Source organism: Telopea speciosissima, chromosome 6 (assembly GCF_018873765.1).
Source record: "Telopea speciosissima isolate NSW1024214 ecotype Mountain lineage chromosome 6, Tspe_v1, whole genome shotgun sequence".
In the NCBI taxonomy this organism is placed as follows: Eukaryota; Viridiplantae; Streptophyta; class Magnoliopsida; order Proteales; family Proteaceae; genus Telopea; species Telopea speciosissima.
The window spans coordinates 64,176,464-64,196,893 of record NC_057921.1 but is presented as its reverse complement, the minus strand read 5'-3'; the positions used below and the strand labels follow the sequence as shown (position 1 = coordinate 64,196,893).

The 20,430-nt window shown below is 38.0% G+C and overlaps 1 protein-coding gene across 2 annotated transcripts; it reads right to left on the bottom strand.

The window, feature by feature from the left end:
• Positions 1 to 4,633: 4,633 nt before the first annotated feature.
• LOC122666261 (AT-rich interactive domain-containing protein 2-like) lies at positions 4,634 to 18,782 on the bottom strand. 2 transcript variants are annotated; one of them, XM_043862424.1, is made up of 4 exons: positions 18,673 to 18,782; positions 17,177 to 18,196; positions 5,107 to 6,049; positions 4,634 to 5,071 (listed from the first exon to the last, which is right to left on the bottom strand). In XM_043862424.1, the coding sequence occupies exons 1-3, from the start codon at positions 18,700 to 18,702 to the stop codon at positions 5,147 to 5,149; spliced, it is 1,953 nt and encodes a 650-aa protein (XP_043718359.1). In that variant the 5' UTR covers positions 18,703 to 18,782; the 3' UTR covers positions 4,634 to 5,071; positions 5,107 to 5,146. The 2 variants fall into 2 exon arrangements, with proteins under 2 accessions (XP_043718359.1, XP_043718360.1); XM_043862425.1 differs by lacking the exon at positions 18,673 to 18,782 and adding an exon at positions 18,334 to 18,662 and having other exon boundaries at positions 17,177 to 18,195.
• Positions 18,783 to 20,430: the final 1,648 nt, after the last annotated feature.

Below are 20,430 nucleotides of genomic sequence, written 5' to 3'. Positions count from 1 at the left end.
AAAACCCAGAATAAGAATCAAATACAGAATAAACAAGAAAATGTTTAATAATTCGTCTCTCTCTAAGTTATCATCCAAAGATGCTGCGTTTTCCACAAGGAGAAAAGCAAAAGGCTCTTTTTCTTGGCATTTTTATAGAATAAGAGCATGTTCTCTAGCCAAGTTGGTCTATTACCCTATTACAATTATGGGTAATAGATCGTTGTGGTCTATTATCCAATTACAATTATGGGCAAGAGATTGTTGTCTGACTATCTGGTCATGTAGCATCTGCACCGACATGGGTGCCAATGAGTTGACACACAAGGACATCAACATAGATGTAATTTTTTATTACATGGGAGTAGAGTGGTACTTTCATGTGCTCCTATATATGAGGGAAGGGTAGGAACCATGCGACCTGTTAGTGTTCTTTTTAATTCCCTACAATTATAATGTTTTGTGTGGCCTAACTTTCATCAGTTCAAGAAAGAGACAGAGAGAGAGAGATTCCCTACAATTATTATTGTGTGTGTGGCCTAGCTTTCATCAGTTGTGTGTGCCAATTTGCTTCTTTTGGTTGACAATATTCTGATTGAATGCAAATGCTAGCACAGCAGCTACCCCCTCACCCCACCCAACCACTCAAAGCACAAAAAAAAGGGAGGGCCTAGTTAGTAGAGAAAACATGCATTTGAAATCCCATTGGTTCCACTTAGTAGAGAAAAGGTGGCTAATTTCACTTGCATCATATGGATGCTCAATACACATTAAACATAACAAAAGTTATCTTTGAGAGGAGGGATTCATGGGATCCACCTCAAATCCAGGGTTTGAAAAATCGAATTGAATCAGCTGACTGGAATAGAATCGGCCGAGGCCAATCCCAATTTCGATTGATCTGAATCAGACCGATCTGGAGGATTAGAATCGATTAGGACTGATCTAGATCTCATTTTCTGTTTTTTAAACCATGTCTCCGTCTAAATCCAGTAAATAAATTAGACTGATTTTTTAGGACTAAGTTTCCCTCCACCCATAGAGGACGGTTCACCCACCATCCTAGGGTTTACAAATCCCCCCCCCCTAGGGTATTAATATGTTCCAAAATACTCTCTCAATACCCTCTCCCGCCCCATAATGGGATCCCATTCACTGGGAAACTCCTTCCAATTTTTCAAGATGAATAGATTTTGTTTAACTCAAAAGAATAATGAAAATTTTCTTTCACCTATGGTGATGGATTTATTGACAAAAATACCATCATAATTTATTTATTCCCCTACTTCACAAATGCCTTAAATGACCTTCATTGTTCCAAGAGTCCCATCCATGAGCAATGATTCCAATCGGTGAAAGGACTCCTCCTTCACCATGGGTGAAAGAAAACTCGATCCTAAAAGAGAGGATGCACATGCAAACAAGCAATATACAAAACAAATCTTTCAAAAAAGGGGTTCAAATCAAAATCTTCACTTCCTCTTTTAAATAATCTAAGGCTATTAAATAAGGGATTAGGGCCCTAATGGCACCAACCTTACCCTCAAAGTGTTGAAAGACATTCACCCAATTTAAAGTAAAAGTTGTTTAATGGAGGAAAGATGATGTTAGATACAAATCAATGAAATCATGCTTATACAAGAAATTCAAAGAGGACAAGACAAGCATTTTGTAGCTATAGTTAGTTAATTGATGACAGATAGAGAAAAAGAAAAGAAAGACAAAAAAATAAAATAGGAAACCCAACAAATCCTATTGTCCTCTCCTTTGACAAGAGGTAGCCGAAAGTGGATTCTTTGGGTGCATTTCCATGTAAGAAATTAAAGCCCTCATGCCACTCACTGAATCTAGATTCTAGATCTAAGTCACCTATCATAATAAACATAAACAATAAGAGAAAACAAGAAAATGAAGAAAAGAAAGCAATGAAATTCAAATTGGATTGGAATTCTGATTTCTGATTGAATCCTTCCTAAAATTAGAGGAAATGAACACAACAAAAAACCTTTCAGACTTTCACCCTTTTGAGTTTTTTATTTTTTATTTTTTATGAAACAACAGCAAAGTGAAGTGTAATTACACAAATCACACATCAATCCCAAAAGATTAACCGACCTTTGGAACCGTGGAATGTTCACCCTTTTGAGTTTTAAGAAACATGGCTGGGTGGCTTGCTGGTTGTGGATTTGTTTTTCCTCATGAGGTTGTAAATCATTAGAAGCTTAAAACCCAGAAAGGACTAGGACTGGGACTGGGAGAGACAATCTCATTCATGATCACATGAAGGATCAAAGCCTCAAACAGCCAACAAGGAGGGAATTTAAGCAACCTAACCAGTCCCATGCCGAACCGAGTAAGAATGAAACCGAACCAATTTTTTGAATTAATTTATCGGTCTCCTTTCAATCCAACTAACTCGACAGATTGACAGATTAACAACCAATTTAGGACCGATAACTGACCAACTGATTATTAACGGGGCTCGATCATGGCTTTGAGGACCGATTACAGAATTGGTTGGATTTCAATGCTAACCCTCAAATGTGTAGTAGGATGGATTAAGACAAGACCAAAACCGACCGAACCAACCAGTTTGACATCCCTATTTAAGGAATTTCATCACTTGCTTGTCCACTTCTTGTTAGTACTTAGTAGTTAGTACTTACTTGTTAGATAGAGTCTCCTCTATTAAATTCATCTGTTATTAGGTCAAGTTGGCTTGCATCTATTTGCACTCTTGATTGTGGACACTCATGCAATAGGTCAAGCCTCCCAGGGGTCTGGTTAGGTTTTCTTCCTAAATTTAGATGGCCCAGCTTAGCATCTCACATGCCCCAGTCACACTCTTTAAGGGCGGCTATTTAAGCTTACCAGACACCTTGAGTTGCGTAGTTGGACGTCGGCTGGTCATGAATGAATACATGGGTTCCACGCATGGTTTTAATGCACGGTATCGGAACGAGTATTGGCGACCTGTAAAACTGATACGATCTGGGATCAGTTGTATCGGACAAAAATATCCCTGAATTTCTTCAAAAAACGAATTTTCTGATCATTTTACCCCTTATCCATACCGTGCTATCAATACGGTATCATTATCGACGACTAGTAAAACCGATATGTATCGCCCGATACGGACAATACGATAACGATACTTAGAACCATGGTTCCACCAGTTAACCTTATTATCAAGTTAAGCATTCTTGACCTTTCCACCTTTCCAGGGGGTGTGGCGGTTTTTTCACATCGGGCTGTCTGTGTCTGTGTCTAGGCGCAGGTACACACCCACTAACATCACCGAATTTTCCTCTTTTTTTTTTTTTTACAAAAAATCTCACATGCAAGAATAGCACAGTATTTGCAGCGTATATTATAGTATTTGCAGCATATATCCAAGTATTGAAGAAAAAAACACCATAAAAAATAAATTAATTAAAAGGAAGAACAGCCAACCCAGATTGCACTTTCCAACCGTTGAAACTCTAATCACGCACGGTGGTTGTGTAGATCTTCAAATCAGAGGTATCAAAAATCAGCTCAATCCGAAGTAGGACAAAGGCGATCCAATGTTCTAAGGTTCGAATGAGAAAGAAACTCTAGGTCCACAGGTTCTATAGGGTATCCGGTCGGATTGACAGCTCCAAGAACAAATCCAATTCCCAGTTTGTTATCGATATTGGGTCGATACTTATAAACTGAAATGGAATTTTTATCGTCTCAAATGCAAGTGTGCACCTTTAAATTGCATCTGATGATGATCACTGCACTTGAGAGGATAAAAATCCATAAACATGTTCTTGACCAGCGTCGAATGCACTTTAAATGTGCACCACACTTGAAAGGATGAAAATCCACTGAAATCTCCAATACAATTCCAATGCTTAGAACTATGATATAGGCCAAGGCTTAAGTGCACTATAAAACAACACTTTTTTTTTTTTTTAATCAAAACAACTGATACATATCGGTATTGGTTACGGCCAATATCAATACAACCAAACCGATACCAAAAACCATGATATAGGCACCGTCGCCTATTGCAATGTTAGCAGGGTTCCCTCATCATCCAATCAGTGAATTAAAATGATCTCATTTAGGATCATTCCTACATTAAAAAGAAATGGGGAAAAGAACATAAACCAGTCAGGTGATTAGCACGGTTCCCGTGCCTTGACACAACCAATGCCTTTGTGTGCAAAAGGACCATTCAACCCCCCAGTGAAATTAAAAAATCACATCCAAACTAATGCTTTAATAAACTTTCATTAGCCACTATGCTGGTGTAGGGGCTACATGACCAGTTAGCGTTCTCTTGCCCTAAAAAAGTAAAGGGGAGAGGAAGAGTACGCAGCATGCTTGCCCAACCGTTTCCCAAAAATAAAATATAAATGGGAAAATAAAAGCCACTCAGCCAACAAACCCAACCCAACTCCCCAGCCTCTCCCTAACCCAAAAACAAAAGAAAATGAAAAGTAATAAAGAGAAGGAAGAAGTATAAATCCTCTTATGCTCAAGGGCATAAACCAATGGAGAAAACAATCTCTCTAAGCCACTTGGAAAAAAAAGAAGAAAAAAATTCAAGAAAGCATCATCTACCTAAATCTGCAAATTACCATGTTTCTACTCTCTATCTCTCTTTCTTTCTTTCTATCTCTGTTTGTGTGTGTGTGTGTGTTTTTGGCATATTCTTCAAGTTTGAGTTAGCCTTGCTTTACCAAGCAAAGATTTAAATAGATAAAATGCAATCCCAGGATACCTCTTTGGTCTCGGTACTAGATGATGCTTCACCCACCAGAGTGAAACAGCATATCATGAAAACATATACTGCGAGAGTAAGAAATAACTGGCTTGTGTCTCATGCTTCAATTTCGAGAAATTCCACAAACTTCTGCATCATGCACCACCAAGAACCAACTCACAGCATTTTGCTCCAGCATGGGTGTTATCATCTGTCCAAAATTGTTTCACCCATAAAACTACAAAGATCTTTAGCCCATCAGCAATCCAATTTTCAGAGGTTGTGATTGATGCTGTACCAGGGAATTGGAAGAAAAAAACCCCGTCTTAATTTCCATTGAAAATCATTGATTGATTATTTCCACTGAAAATTGTTGACTGATAAAGAACCACAGAGCACTTCTGAGCAGAATCTAGATTTCCAATCCACCTAGGGGTGTTCTTCCAAATCAATACACTGCTCATTTTGAACACAGACAACAGGGTTGGAGTCTGCAACCTTTACCGCTTCATGCCCAAAACCATTACTCACAGATCCAAACTCTGATTCATCATCATCACTGTCAATACTTTTTGGAGTCGCACGATTCTGGTAACTACGGCGCCGAAGAAGAAATACATTGAAGTAATAGCTCACCAAGTCTTTCCTCCTCTTGTTTGGAAAGCATTTGAAAATTGGGTCCCAGAAACTCCTGTCCAGAGATGGAGGATTTAATCTTACTACAGCCTTGAACCTCTTTTCTTCTTCCTCCGTCCATGAAAGTGAAACCTCTTCACCCATATAATTAAATTTCCAAATATGGAACGCAGATCCTAGTTCAATCTTCAGTCTCATCCTTTTCTCGGCAATGTGAAATCTGACACATTCAACTGAACCTGGAAGTCGGCAATCACAAGAATCTTGTCTACCCTTTCCAATAGGATCGCTTTCAATGAGTGTATAATATTGACCTGTTTCCAGTGGCCAAACCTGTGTCCCTAACCATTTAGAGTCACTTTCTAAAGGAACACCAGTCCAATTTGGCACTTGAGCTTGACAAAGTGGACCTACAGCAACATGTTGTCGGAGGTGATCATCGCCAAAGACACCAATTCTAATGGGAGTTGAAGAATCAGCAGACACATGTGATTTTCTGTTGTAATTTTCCAGCACTGCAACGCAAGAAGGAAGGTTCATTTTTGGATTACTTTGAGTGGCAGAAGATGACTGGGAAGGGGCAGGTGAGAGAGAATTTTTCAAAATGATTCTCTGGCTGCACCTCAATCTTTCTGTTGACTGATGATTGCTGGCAATCGGATCCTCGTACATGGACGGATGCACCTTTTGCTTTTTCTGCAAGTTTTGAACACAATATTAGAAGAGAGGACACTTTTGCCTCAAGGAAAATCAAGCACATCTACAACACAATATTCCGCAAGTAACTGAAGGTAAGATCATCATGGAAAATATGGAGAATCTTGACAGAGTGAGGCTGGATTAGAAAGTAACTTTGTTTCCCAAAACAGACGGACAAGTCACTCGACTAGCTCCCTGACAATCTGATCAGGCTGATCATCTTAAAAATGACGATAAATCTGACTAAAGATTATACGGTGACTTGGTTAAGAACGACTTGGACCAAAACAAACTAGTACAAGTCCATGAGTTCTCTTATAATCTTGATCAGACAATTGGAAGTCAAAATATTATGGAAAACACCACCAAGTCTGGTATGGCATAAGGTAATAAAAATCCAAGGACTGCAGTAACAGTAGTTTTATTTCCCTTGGAAGGCTGATATGGGAAAAATTCACCATCCACCTAAAAAGGATCCTCAGGACTAGGCACAGAAAATTAAAGCCATCGAATTTCTGAATTTAAACCCTTAAGTTGGAGTGCCATAAGGATGACAGAGGGAGGGGGGGGGGGGGGATGTGAAGTCCATGTTTTGGCAGCCCCCTAAGCTGGCTATGGATAAAATTATAAACAAGAAGAGGCATCTGTGTTCCAGGGATATGTCCAAATGGGTGTTACAGCCCTTGCACATATACCTTGTTTGTGGTTTCTTGCACACACAAAATAGAAGTTTAACAGAAACAGTTAAACTTTTCATTAAGAAGCCATTTTATGACAAAAATAACAATAGATTTATGTTTTCTTTTGTCCCTAACTTACAAGATACATCCCGTCATGTATAAACATTAAAAATGCTCCATTAGAATCCTCGGTACATAATATCAATTGGGAATATCATAAGAAAAGAGCATTTGAAACCAGATTTTTTTTAATATATTGTATATGTTGCTACCTCAGTACATTATAAATTCTGTAGAGCATGGTAGCCTTGATAGGCATAAGTTTCTCATGACAAAATATGAATCCAGGCGCCCCTTGCTGGACGAAGCCTTGGGTTGCCTAGGCACCTTCTTGGTGTCCCCTTGGCGTCCGGACCCCACTCCAACACTTTGGGTCACCTAGTCACCGTGACAACTATGACAAAATCAGATATGTTTTCATCATACTAGGTGAGCCAAGGCCAAGGTGCCTTGGCACATACACATTGGCAAGACCAAGGGCCCAAGGTGGGCATCACATTACAGGTGTATTTGCCATATTTCATGTATTTTCCCTTATCTCAGGCATGTTTTCAATATTGCATGCATATTTCCTTCATCATCTGGTAATGGGTGCCTCAAAACATGAGGCAACTGGTTGCCTTAACATCAAGGCATGTGGTACCTTGACAACTATGAATAGAGAACAGTTGAATGGGAAAGCTAATTAGGAAACATGTGCCACATCCATTATAGAGAAATACTAGACATGGAGGTGAACAGGAAATTCACCATCCCCGATAAAACATGCAATGAAAAAGCCACAGACATATAGTGAAAAAAAATTAAATAAATATAAATATCATACACGGAAGAGCTAAGTCAAAAAAATTTTATTCCAATCATAAAGTAGTCCAACCTTAACAAGGAACCTACGGAAGCACAAACAGCAGATAATAGAGATTCAACAAGACCCTTTCAAGACTCTCCATACCAATGATGTCCTTACAATCTGAAAAGTGAACAATCTAAAAACTATGAAGATTAAAACTTAATGGATGATATTTCTTTGGTCACACAGTGCGGTTCTGTATGACGCATAGAACATGGGGGTCTGTGGAACCATTGGTGGCCTCAGTTTTAGTAACAATAATCAAATCAAATATCTGATCTTAGAAGTACAAAATCAAATTGAAATAACCATACCTAGGTTTGACCCAGTTACAGGTCTAAGTGCATTTTGTTCAGTCACGAAACTCTAGCACAACAAATGACTTGTTCCTCAGTATCTCCCTCCTTGTGGTTTTAAGACCAAGATAAGAGGGGGAGCGGGAAGGGGGGTTGTTTGCATGTCCTTGCAACAGGTGCACACTAATCACTCTATTTTGCTACTTTCTTTTTCCTTCTGGGTGCTATATACTTTTAAGACCTTCAGTTTCCTACATATCACTCCATAGTTATGGCTTTACCTCTAACAAACAACATACACCAACAGACCTCCACTTGATGAGATGCAGGCTAACCGATTCAATGTCACAAATAACCCAGGTGAAAACCCCTATAAATAATTCCTATACTATCAGCATATGGCGTTATCAAATCTAAACAATTCATGATTGCATTCCTATAATAGAAATAGAAAGTTAGTTTAAATCACCTGATCCTAAAGGTGAATCCCTTAAGATAAGAACCCCATAGTTTTTTGACACATCTCATGATTTTTGGTTTCAATATCAAAGCCTATGCTTTGAATGTCATGGGTAAAACATTGCAGACCTGTGGTTGTCTCATCGAAAAATGGCGCAAATACAGTGTGTCATTTAGTTCTTGTTTAAGTTCTTTCTTTCACATTTACATGTCTCCTTTTCACCCAGCAACCAGATTTTGTCTCTTAAAAATTTTACTCGAAGCTTCCTCCAATCCAGAAACAACTGCGTGGAGAATGTCATTTATGTGACTCCTTTTCCCTCAACATCCACCAGATTATCTCTCTTACAATTTTGCCCAGAAACAACTGCGTGGAGAATGTACCTTCTTTCTAAGATTTCACTCAATTGTATAGGAACAAAAGATTCATGTTAACCCCAAATGAAATCCAATATGGCATTTCTCAATCTTTAGTCCATCTCAACCCCTCCTTCCCTTTTTTCATGCATCTCCTTCTCTCTTATCAAAAATAGTTGTCAATGCAACCCAAGGTGTTGGAGGGGCGCTTAGGCGACAAGGCTCATGCCTAGGAGCCCTAAGCGTGCATTAATGATATAAGTACTATACCAATGACAATTTTATATAATTATATCTATATGCAATGTAGAAGCCATATCAATGCAATATGATATAGTTTTGCTAATAATGGCCTAATATGAAAAACCAACATATAATAAACAAAACATAGGATATATTGATGCAGGTGCGCACTGCCTTGAACCGACCCAAACCCATTTGTGTATCCAGATGGAGATGAATCATGTCCAGTTTGAGTTTTTGGATCTAGTAGGATTTGAGGAATTTATGTTATTTGGGGAAATAATGTCTTTTAGTTTATTTTAGAAGTTAGCTACGTAGGGTATTTGGTTTCCCAATTGTTCTTAGTTTCCTTATTTGAATAAGTTTCCTAGTTAGAGAGTTGGTCTTTATTTTTAAGTCTTTTATTTCTCCTTATATATGGTGCAATTCCCCATCGTTGAATAGATGTAAAAGATGATTTAAGTTTATTGTGTTTGAGAGCTTGCGTGGCTGTGAGTGTGAGAGTTTCTTCTCCCCCCCCCCCCCTTCTTATGCGATTTCCTCTCCTCCCCTGCAACACTGAGACCCTTCTCAGGTTTTTTTTCCCTTCTTCCCTAACCCCCCCCCCCTTCTTGTATTGACTACTTTTAAGTGATTTGTTTTTTCTACAATTACCCTGCCCCCTTCTTTCTGTGATTCTGTTCTGTTCTATTTTTTCTTTCTCGATTCTTCTTTTAATTCCCTTTTTTATCTTCCCATTATACTCTTCTAATGCCTCTTTATTCCAACTTGTCCTTATTTTAGTCTCAATTCCTAGCTTGCCTACATCTTAGCCTTATTTCGTCCTTCGATGTTCCAATAGCCCTTAGAGATTCTATTTATTTACATCAGAGCCGAACCTGAGGCTACATCATGGACGTTGATCGATACGATTTGCTCCTTGCAATTAGAGATGGTTTCTTTAAACTGCAAGCACACTTCTTGACTTGAAGACAGGTTTTGGGAGCTTGTCGAAAGTAATAACACGTTCTATGATAAGGTGTCAAGCATGATACAATCTTCAGAAGCCGGATCAGATGTGGAATAAAAGGTGGACAACGAAAGTGACAATCAAATTGAAGTGCATGGTCCGATCAAGATTGCAATTGAAGAATTGATCGACGGTCCAATTTTAATTGTGAAATCCCACAATCAGATTCCCATCGAAGATATCTCTTTTGCTGACGACCATCAGAAGATTGTGCCAAATGATCATGAGATGTGCTGGATCATCGCCCCATCAAAGCCGATATTTATGGATGCCAATCGAGTGGTGGCTGATTCTCATTCTACAAAACTTGAGGTTGAGTTTTTCTCAACATTGGGGGAATTGATGCAGGTGCACTGCCTTGGGAACCCAAACCCATTTGGGTATCCAAATGCAGATGAACCGGGTCCACTTCCTGTGCCCTAACATAGGGGCTCACGAAATGAGAATTTTTAAATTGTGATTTTTTGTAAATGAGTAGATAGTTTTTTTTTTTTTGGGTGTTGAGAGGGGCTGGTTTCTTTTAGTGGAGGGCCTGATGTCCGCCATTGCAATTGTACAGCATACTGGACCTGCAGTTTGATTTCTGAGTTTCATCAGTACAGTTATACTTACCTTCTCCTCCCCCCCCCCCCACCCCCAACCCAAAAAATAAATGTGGGACATGTAATTCAGTTTTTTTTTTTTTTTTTGGTTACACAATAGAGCGACTAAGTTGCCTGTGGGTTCACTATTTGGCTTGGTTCCAGTCATCCCTTTGCTATTTGCGGCAGTTATGTCATTGTCAATGATATTTTGCCATTGTGTCTATTTTCTTGCTGCCATTTAGAATACCTTTTAGCTTCTGGTTTTTTTAACCATATCTCAAGTTACAAGTCAATTTAAAAGATCTATTAGGTTTCTCCATTGTTCTTGCTGATTCTGTTGTCACCTGATCAGGTCCTTAAATCCTTTCACGAAATCAACCCATCTCAATCGGACCCCTTTAACAGAAAAAATAAATCTATTTTCTTTTGACTAGTCCATATATTATCCCCTAAAATTGCATTTCCAACTTTCTTACAAGATGCAGATATGAATTTTCACCTACAATCTTTTATCTTTGATTTCTCATCCAGATTATATTCTATTCCAATCTTAATTTTATTCTGTTTACTGTCTTTTGCTTAACCCAACTCTATAAAAATGTGGTTTACGTCAAGATATGATTTTTCACCTACAATCTTTTATCTTTGATTTCTCCTCCAGATTATATTCTATTCCAATTTTAATTTTATTCTGTTTACTGTCTTTTGCTTAACCCAACTCTATAAAAATGTGGTTTACGTCAAAATAGCAGACATAAGCTTAATTGAGTAGGTAGGCTATCTCCTAGGGCCATAAATATAGTACAAGATCTCGGCGAGATCTCGTAAAAATTTCAGTTTCAACAAGTCTCTAGACAAGACGGTAGGCGATACAGGATTTGTGCAAGATCTCAAAATCTCGTCTCTCTTGCTCTGCAATGAAGGAAAAACACCTCCAAGTGAGGGTTTTGGTGCTTTTTTTTTGCCAGATCTCACATCAACTGAAGATTAAAGCTTGGAGATTCAAGATTGAAGCTTGCTTTAACATCAAGAGAGGAAGCTGCATTGCATCTCAAGAACAGTGTTAGGTAAAAAAAATCTAAATGGTAGTACTTGTCAAGAGTTTAATTTGACAACAACAACATGTTGATTTTGATGATCCGGCCCAACACTAGTTCCGGTACTAGCTACTCTCAAACATAATTATCAAGGCGTCGCCTTTGGTGCCATGGCGGGCGCCTAGCCGCCATGCCTGTGTCGCCTTGATTTTTTACCCTCTAAAACGCCATAGACGCCTTCCTGCCTTGATAACTATGCTCTCAAATGGTAGGACTTGATACACACTTACACTTGTATTTGTTTAATCTATGTAACTTTCTAAGTTTCTAACAATTATTAACAAATGAGTGTCCAACAGTTTGATCATATTCATAATCACTATGTATGATTATGAATATGATGCCTAATTGCTTAAATGATTTATGGTTTAATGTTTTTTAATTTCTAACACTTAATTAAGTTGTTTTACGCCTCTACTTTAATTATATGTTCTAAATATCGCGTAGAATAGCCTAGGGTAGAGCTCACCTACGTCGTAGACTACTAACCTAGGGTCCGAAGTCAAAGTAACATTTTGGATGTAAAAACTAACGTTTCCATTGTGTTAAGAAGGCCTAAAATAGGGTGGATATCAAGTTTCAGGACCTATCTTGGCCATATGGCCACCGAAACCCACCACCGAATCAAGACGAGAAAAAATACACCAAGTTGCTGAGATCTCGGTCGAACTCGGTTTCGTGGCCTGGCGAAACTGAGACCTAAAGCCTTGGCCATAATCTGCAGGGTTGGTTGTCAAAACTATCCTAAATCGTTTAACAAACAGGCCTCCACTCAGCTGGGGCAAACTCATAGAACAGTCATACATCAACAATTGGTCATCCGGTGTGTATACAGCCTTAAGACATTCACATTATTGAGTCATATGTGCCCATTTGTACAGAGATATGACATTCATGGGATTCAACCTTTCATTTTGTGAAGAAATAATGCTTACTACTCCCCAAAAGGAGAAGAAGAGGGGTGGGGGGGTCCAGAGAATTTACTGGTGGATCCTCAATGTGATGTATAGATCCCAATCTGAAGGAACACTAATATGGCTTCTTAGCTAGAGTAACATGCCAATACTGTTTTTTGGAAAGAACATAATAATATTCATTCAAGAAGACAACAAAGATCCCTTGTCTAACACAATTCTCTTTATTGTAATAGGTGTGTGGATTGATGTAGAAATTTTATTAGAAAGTTAACAGCTAATGCATCACACTATCTCATCTCTTAGTACATGGATAATTAGTCAGTGGTTCCAAAGCCAAGTTACTCTCACAAGTACATTATTCAAAGGGAAAGTATTATTGTAATCAAAGAAATGATCTAAGAAGTTTTAACCTTATTTTTTTGCCCTTTTAAGATAACACAATTTTTTTTTTCCAATGAGGATAAATCCAGTCGTTTCATACAAATACTGTATTAAATAACTTTTAACTTTTTGAAAACCTTTTATTACCACCGCATTAAATAAATTTTGGGAATAAGACAAGGGACAATTAAAAGAAGATTACAACTTTGGTGACAACAAGTTGCACCCTTATTTAAAATAGATATTGCTATTTTTAGAGGATTCTGGGGTAAAATTATGTTGAAAATTTCCAATACAGATGTGGAACCATACAAAAACTGGATTCCTTGGCTATCTAGGATGTTCAAAAAAGTTTTAAAGACGTTGAAGCTCTTAAACAAATGGAGAAAAGTCACAGTAACTAAATTAACAGATCAATTTCTGCGTCAAAAATACAAATCATCAAGAGAAAAATTAATACAATACACAAGAATATATAAAAATTGGTTTTGTCCCAGATAGCGTGCAACCTTTGCTGTGATGGGAGTTTAGAAGGATGAACTGAAAAGGTGGGACAGATGAGGCAATGTTGAGGTTGAGTAAGAGAAGTTGTAGCTAGAGGGTTCCTGCTACCACCAAAATGAAGATCTTGGCCAGCTGAAAATAAGATGCTGATAGGCTTTGCAGGCACACAAGCTCACCAGGAAACAGAAATGGAGCAGAGCTGCAACACAATGATTATGCATGCCCAACAAAATGTCTTTGATCAGTGGTACCCAGCTTGAATAGTTTTCTTGCTGGAGTTGAAGAGCAAGCATTTATCCCAAGGTGGAGTATTGCTCCAGCAATTGGTCTCCCAGGGCTCCCCTGATTGTACCAATAAGGATTGTTGCCTTAATCCCTTCCATGATAACATCATACATGCCGCATCTAACTAATCTATCTCTGAACCACCAGCATATGACTATGTTTTGGTGGAGAGTTAGAAAAACTATAGCCCTCTAATAAGTGGAAAACATTAGGGGGAGTTGAAAGCTAGAGGCATAACCAACTGGGCAAGCTTATTTCCTAGAGTTTAGCAATGATCATCTTCTACTGTCACCAATCCCAACTCTTTTAACACTCCAGATATGTGCACTGACCACCACCAGCTCTGTCAATGCCACCTGTCAATGGTTGCCATGCAACTTATGTTAATGGGTTATCTAGTCAGCTCTCAGGCTTATTCTAATTGATCCCCAAGCTGCTCTCTCGGTATGCCAATAAAGGCAGATCATGCTCTGCCAGTGCTCATGTGACATGGGACTAAGTTGCTTCATCATGTGACAGAAAGACCACCCAAGGACCTATGCTAAGACTTGCATGAAGACAAATGCTCTGCTAAGAGGCAAGGAAGGCCAATAATCACATGGAGAAGGTAGTGAGAATATAGTTGAAGGCATGTGCAATTTGAAAGAATGTGCCCCACAAGATAATAAAATGGTGACCCAAAATAATAATAAAAAATTCAAGCTAAAATTTGAGTATTTGGCACTTGGCTCGGAGGAGATTGATGCTGCAGAAGAGATATCATTATATTCTAGTACTAATTATTACTAGAACACCTATACAACAAGCATGTATAATGTAGATACAGGAAATCCTATAGAGATGCAACTGAGAATCCTGAGTGGTCATCCAAATACAAACAGACATTATGCCTCACTTCGATAACAAAGAATCTTACCCATGATACGATTAAATAAAGCAATTAAAGAAGAAGAGTGCATATCGTCCAAGTTGTTTAACTTAAAACATTGGCGAGAAAATCAACAGTTATAAGAAGGAAAACCAGGCAGATAGAGAATACACAATCCTAAATCGACAGAATTGGATACCAAGCCAGCCATGCATTGGGTAACTAACTAACCACCATAGTTGTCAAAGCGTCACCAAGGCGACGAAGCGGAATTTTTTTCGGGTTTAGGCGACTATCGCCTTAGTGGTATCAAACCAGATTTGGCCCTTATTTATGCCAAATATCATTTATATAAATCAGTTACTAAAGATATTATCCATAAATATACAAATACCCCCTATTTGAATCCAATTAAAATAGTTAAAAAATAAAATTCCAAAAGGATAAAAAGTCAACCCCCCCCCCCCCAATTCAAGAATAAAACTGGATTTTCAACAGTAGATGAAATTTTCAACTTTCTAATACTGGGGTTTTTTCTCAAATCTAAAAATTCCATAAATCTTAACATGGTAAAACATTGCTAAAAACCAAAAGTGAGATAAATATTCATTTATTGTGATATCTAAAAAAAATATTTTCATTCAAAGCGATTTTAACAGCATTCGTGACACTTAATATGGTTAGACTGGAACATAATTCCTTCAATATAAATCAGATTTTAGCAATCTTGGATTTGTTGGAAAGCTGGTTTTGTGTTCTACCTAATACAAAAAGTCTCATGTAAAAATAAAATCATTTGGGCAATCAAACTTCTTAGAGAACAAGAACATTCCTCCAAATCAAGAGCAATTTGATTACTTATAGATAAGATCATATTTTCTAAGAACAATATAAATTAAATGTGAGACTAGGTATACTAGGACAATGACCAATTCCAAGAACAGTATAAACAAAATGAATGTTTTAACTTGCTTCTTCAGTTTTGATGTCTTCTAGTTCTATGTTGATTTTTTATGACTTGATGTGGCTTAATATTGATTTTTTATAATTTGAAGCGACTTAATGTTGATTTCTTATGACTTGATGTGGCTTAGTGGTGATTTTTGATGACTTGATGTGGTTTAATGTTGATTTTTTATGATATAAGGTATATATTGTAGAACAAAAAGAGGGAAAATAAAAAATAACACTTGGGCGCCTTGGTTGCCTAAGCACTTAAGGCACCCTTCCACTACCTCGGGTCGCCTTGCCGCCTTGACAACTATGGTGAGTACAGCTGAACTCCATGCTTTAAGGAGCAAATGATGGGTTTCTAGGAGCCTAAGGGATTAGGTTCAAAACTCAATTGAGAACCAGAATTGCACGGAAGAAACACAGGACCAGATTCAAAAAAATTAACTATCTAATATTCAACAAGTCAGATTGAAGTGAAACCTTGGTCGAAGTTCTGATTTATGAAGGGGAACAACACCTCAAAAGATGAGTATGATCTGAAGTTACAAGGATATCCTATTAGGAGTAGAATTCTTTAAAAACAGAATTCCAGAAGTGACTATCAGTTATTATGGGACTCAAACCAGCAGTCAAAAGAGTATTAAACACCAACAGATTCAGCAGTAAGATGAGGATATTAAAACTGAAACAGAAAATCAAATCAGATATTAAAGTAGAGTAGAACTAAAAATCCCACTTGAAGTAAGATTCTGAGAAAACATAAAGATCAAATTTTGAAACCGTGGGTGTTTTTAGAATACTATCCGATTGTCAAATTTAAAGTTTGATTTAAAATCTCAGATGTAATCAATGGAGAAACTGAAAACCAGCAAGTATGGTATGCACATGAAACAAAAAAGAAATCAGAAAACACTTACCTGATTTGATGGTGGATAAGAGGAAAAAAAATGATAGAAAGATAAATTGAAATGAACTAAGCATCTCAGCTGGAATCCCGCCCAGGTCGATGCTTGCGCGAGCACTCCCATTGGCCAGCGCAAGCATGCAGGCTCTAGAGGCCTACATAGCGTTCTCTTGCCCATATATAATATAAATATATATATGGCAAAAGATCTTGTGCATGGTCCCGCACAGGACGTTGATGTGGACAAACACGCCATCGAAACAATAATCAAACTCGCTAATAAATTGACCAATAAAAGACTAAAAGCAACTCCTAAACTAACTCAAAACCTCCAGCTGTGTTCGGAATTCCCAAACCAACTAGGACTTGACATAATGAAAGGAAATCAATTCAGAACAAGACTGACTTTATAGATTTCTAATTCAGCTACGACATATAGAAATAATCAAAATAGGAAGAAAAAAAAATTGAAAACGGAACTCTACTTAAATAGATCTCCAATGTAGAGTAGGAATAAGATTCCCAGTGAGACTAGGATTCCTAGAGAAAGTAGGAATCTTTAATTCCTGAAATTGCAAGCTATTCTTCTTCCCCTGACATTGCTATTGATGCCTAGATACTGCATCAGTAAAACGTGCAATTAAGGCCAAAAGAAAGAACAATAACTAACATATACCTGCAAGATGGATTGTTCAACAGTTGAGCAAATCAGCTTTCTCATTAACAGTGATTCTCGAGCCAACACAGCCTGCACCCAGAACTCATTACCTTCGTGAGATTTCCACTCAGACCATTCAGGTATTTTTCCAATGGCAGGATCACAAGGATTTTTGGCAGCCTCAATAACCCAATTCAGCATTCCTGACAATAAACACTCTCGCTCCCTCTTGCGAGAGACGATGTCAGCTCTGCAATCCAACATCTCAACTTCTTTGTCATCTTCAATATAATTCTTGTCATCATCAGCTTGCATTGCACTAGGCACCTCAAGTGTGTAATCTGAGTCTCCAGTAAATGGCAAGCGAAACTCATGCTTCCCTGAATCCATTGCTGGTAAGAGAAACTCACGAGTCCTTGAATCCATAGCTGGCAAGAGAAACTCATTCTTCCCTGAATCCAACTGAACGCGTCCGCCATCTATCTTCATTTGATCAGACAGCTCCGATAACATACCTTCAAACTCGGTCCGTAGCTCGGCGGGTAACACACCTAGTTCTCCACCACTGTCCGATGAACCTTTTCTTAAGCCCTTATCTTTAAATATTCTCTGTAACCATCGATCCAATATATCCAAATACTTGACGTATATCAGTTTCAGAGACGACGCGACTCCCGAGCCAAGGCCGGATTCTTCTGCCACAGAAGACCACAGTTCGTTCTTACACACGCAATCGTATCCGCCCTTATGTCTCACAACCCAGAAGAGTTTAAACAAATCCACACACTGTCCATCTCCAAGCATTGAAGGTAGGGACCGAAGTTCTTGCCCGGTAGATATCTCTTTGAGAAAAACAGTAAGAATGTGATCGAACAAGCATCGAAGCTTATCTTTGCAACCAGAAAGACTTTCATTTACAGAAGCATCAAGACCCAAGCAGAAGCCATTACTCTGAAGGTAACGAACTATTTCAAGGCACTCTAGAACTGACCCATCAGCCAAAATCGACCATCCTGCCATGGATTTCGAATTCAAACCCTAAACAAACACACAATTCGTACTTCACTTTTTCTTTTTGAACGTTTGAAAAATGAACGAACAACAAAAACAAAAAACGATATAAACAAGGCATTTTAAAATATCCAAACCGAAAAAGAAAAAAAACTGAAAGATACCCGATTAATATCTATCAGTGTGTTGGACGGAGATGATGATTTGGCGGGAACCCAGTGATCTAGGGCGCAAGAACTCCTCTGGCCCCTCAGTACCTCTCATTTTTCGTCCCGCGTTTTCTCTCTCATTGTCTCACAAAGTACATAAACACACGCCCTCGCGTCCTCTCTCTCTCTCTCTCTCTCTCTCCGCCCCGTCCTTGGAAAAATGCCAAATTAATGGAGATGGGTTCTTTAATTTTTGAACAGATCAGACCCCCCTTCTTCAAAAAGCTAGTTTTCTTACTGGGAAGATCGCACACAGGACTCGGGAGAGAGAGAGAGAGATAGACACAGACGTACCAGTACTTGGAGGTGACTCTCCTTGCCCATGACTTGCGCTTTCCTTTTCTTTTTCTTTTTTTCCTTTTTTTTTTTTCTGATATTCTTCGATTCGTAGATAACAAAACGGTACAAAATCTATAGATATAAATATGACTATATGAGGACCCAGGAAAAGAAAATTTTAATAACAGCAAATTTTTTTTGGCTGAGTAATTTTAGGGTTTCAATGGGTTTGATGACTTAGATCTATAATTCTCATGGCCTCCTTAAGCTAACCCTAGTTCTTAGGGCTTGGGGAGAACAAAAACTAGAAAAGGTGGGTTTGATAATGGTATGGTTCTCTATTATTTTATATTTTATCTTCTCTTTCTTAAATAATTAAAAATTACGATAATACTCAGTAGTGTTCTCTTAGAAGCAATGAGCATCAGATCAAAGTACACTTTTTTTTGTATTTTGTATGTCGTGGGTTGCCAGGTTCTGGTTTGTTCAAGTTCCTTCAAGGGTTCAAACAAGGATTCAAAACATCGAATCAGAAAACGGATCAGTTTTTCCTTATTGATTTGATTGGAATCAGCCCTAAAACACTCTAGAATTGGTCCTTATTGTAGGGAATTGTACTTGATTTTCCAGTGGATTCAGATTTTCGGATCTGATAGAGAACCATTGCATTCAAATTTGAGATCAACCCAGGACGAATTGAAACCAGAAAGAATAGGTTACCTTAGAACCGCAAACGAAATTCTTCCTTCAGATAATAGTTCTTCCACACTTGAGCAATGATAAGAATTGAACCAATCAATTCTTGAATCCTCAATTCAATTATCACTAAGAAAACTAAGGTTTCAAAAAACCCAAAAACTAGCACCACCACTGCCAAACACTAAAGGGGGGGGGGGGGGAGAGAGAGAAAATAGAGAGCAAGGGGGAGGAAGCTGGAAAATTTAGTCCACCATCCCTCCTCTCATGTGTCTATAAATAGCTGAGCCCATTAGGACTCTTGTGAATCCCAATTGTCAGTTTCCTAAATTGAATATGACACTCTTTGGTGTTGTTTAGAATATGAACAATTTATCTTGCTTCTAAAGTGGAAAGAGGTAGAAACTAAAAGGGATTTAATATTTCTTTTAATGGAAAAAAAGATCTCTACTTGGTGGTGTTTCCTACGCCCACTAGGCATCGTGAGATGACGCCTCTGCCCCCTGGATAGATACCCAAGTGTGCTAACCCATTGGTCCAAACGCTTGTGTAGAGATTATGCGACCAATTAGAGATCTCTTGTCCCTCTTTTAATTATGGTTGATTTCATCAAATAAAAGATACCATAATTGAAAAAATAATTGACCTATTTTACGTGGAACTCTTCACTAAACAATATCTCATAATGATCTATATGGCATGTAATTCAATACTAGCAAATCCCAATTCATTGTACATGTTCTTATCACTGATTTTGTGATCAAAATCGGATGCCAAAAATGTGATCAAACATCGTTAAAGTAATATAATAATATTTTTTATAATAGAAAAATAATTTCATAAGCAATTTACAAAAATGCCACTAGATCTATATTTTAATCCAATTGATCACAAACTTTCTCTCTTCTTGATATTCCCCAATTAAAGATATTGGATTCTATGTTGAACATCTTTTTCATTCTCAATGTGACATCACGAATCCAACATACCGATTTGTAGTCCAGAAAACATCAACCTTTTGGTGTACCAAAACCCGTAACGTAACATCATAACAATAAGGATCTCTCCGGTCAAAGG

What these genes read in the sequence shown, in the direction of transcription:
- LOC122666261 (XM_043862424.1), bottom strand. Translation starts at nt 18,702, where the DNA reads ATGGGCAAGGAGAGTCACCTCCAAGTACTG. An exon ending in AGAGTCACCTCCAAGTACTG is followed by an intron (nt 18,197 to 18,672) that starts GTACGTCTGTGT and finishes GTGTTTGTTTAG; the next exon opens with GGTTTGAATTCGAAATCCAT. An exon ending in TTGAACAATCCATCTTGCAG is followed by an intron (nt 6,050 to 17,176) that starts GTATATGTTAGT and finishes CAAAACTTGCAG; the next exon opens with AAAAAGCAAAAGGTGCATCC.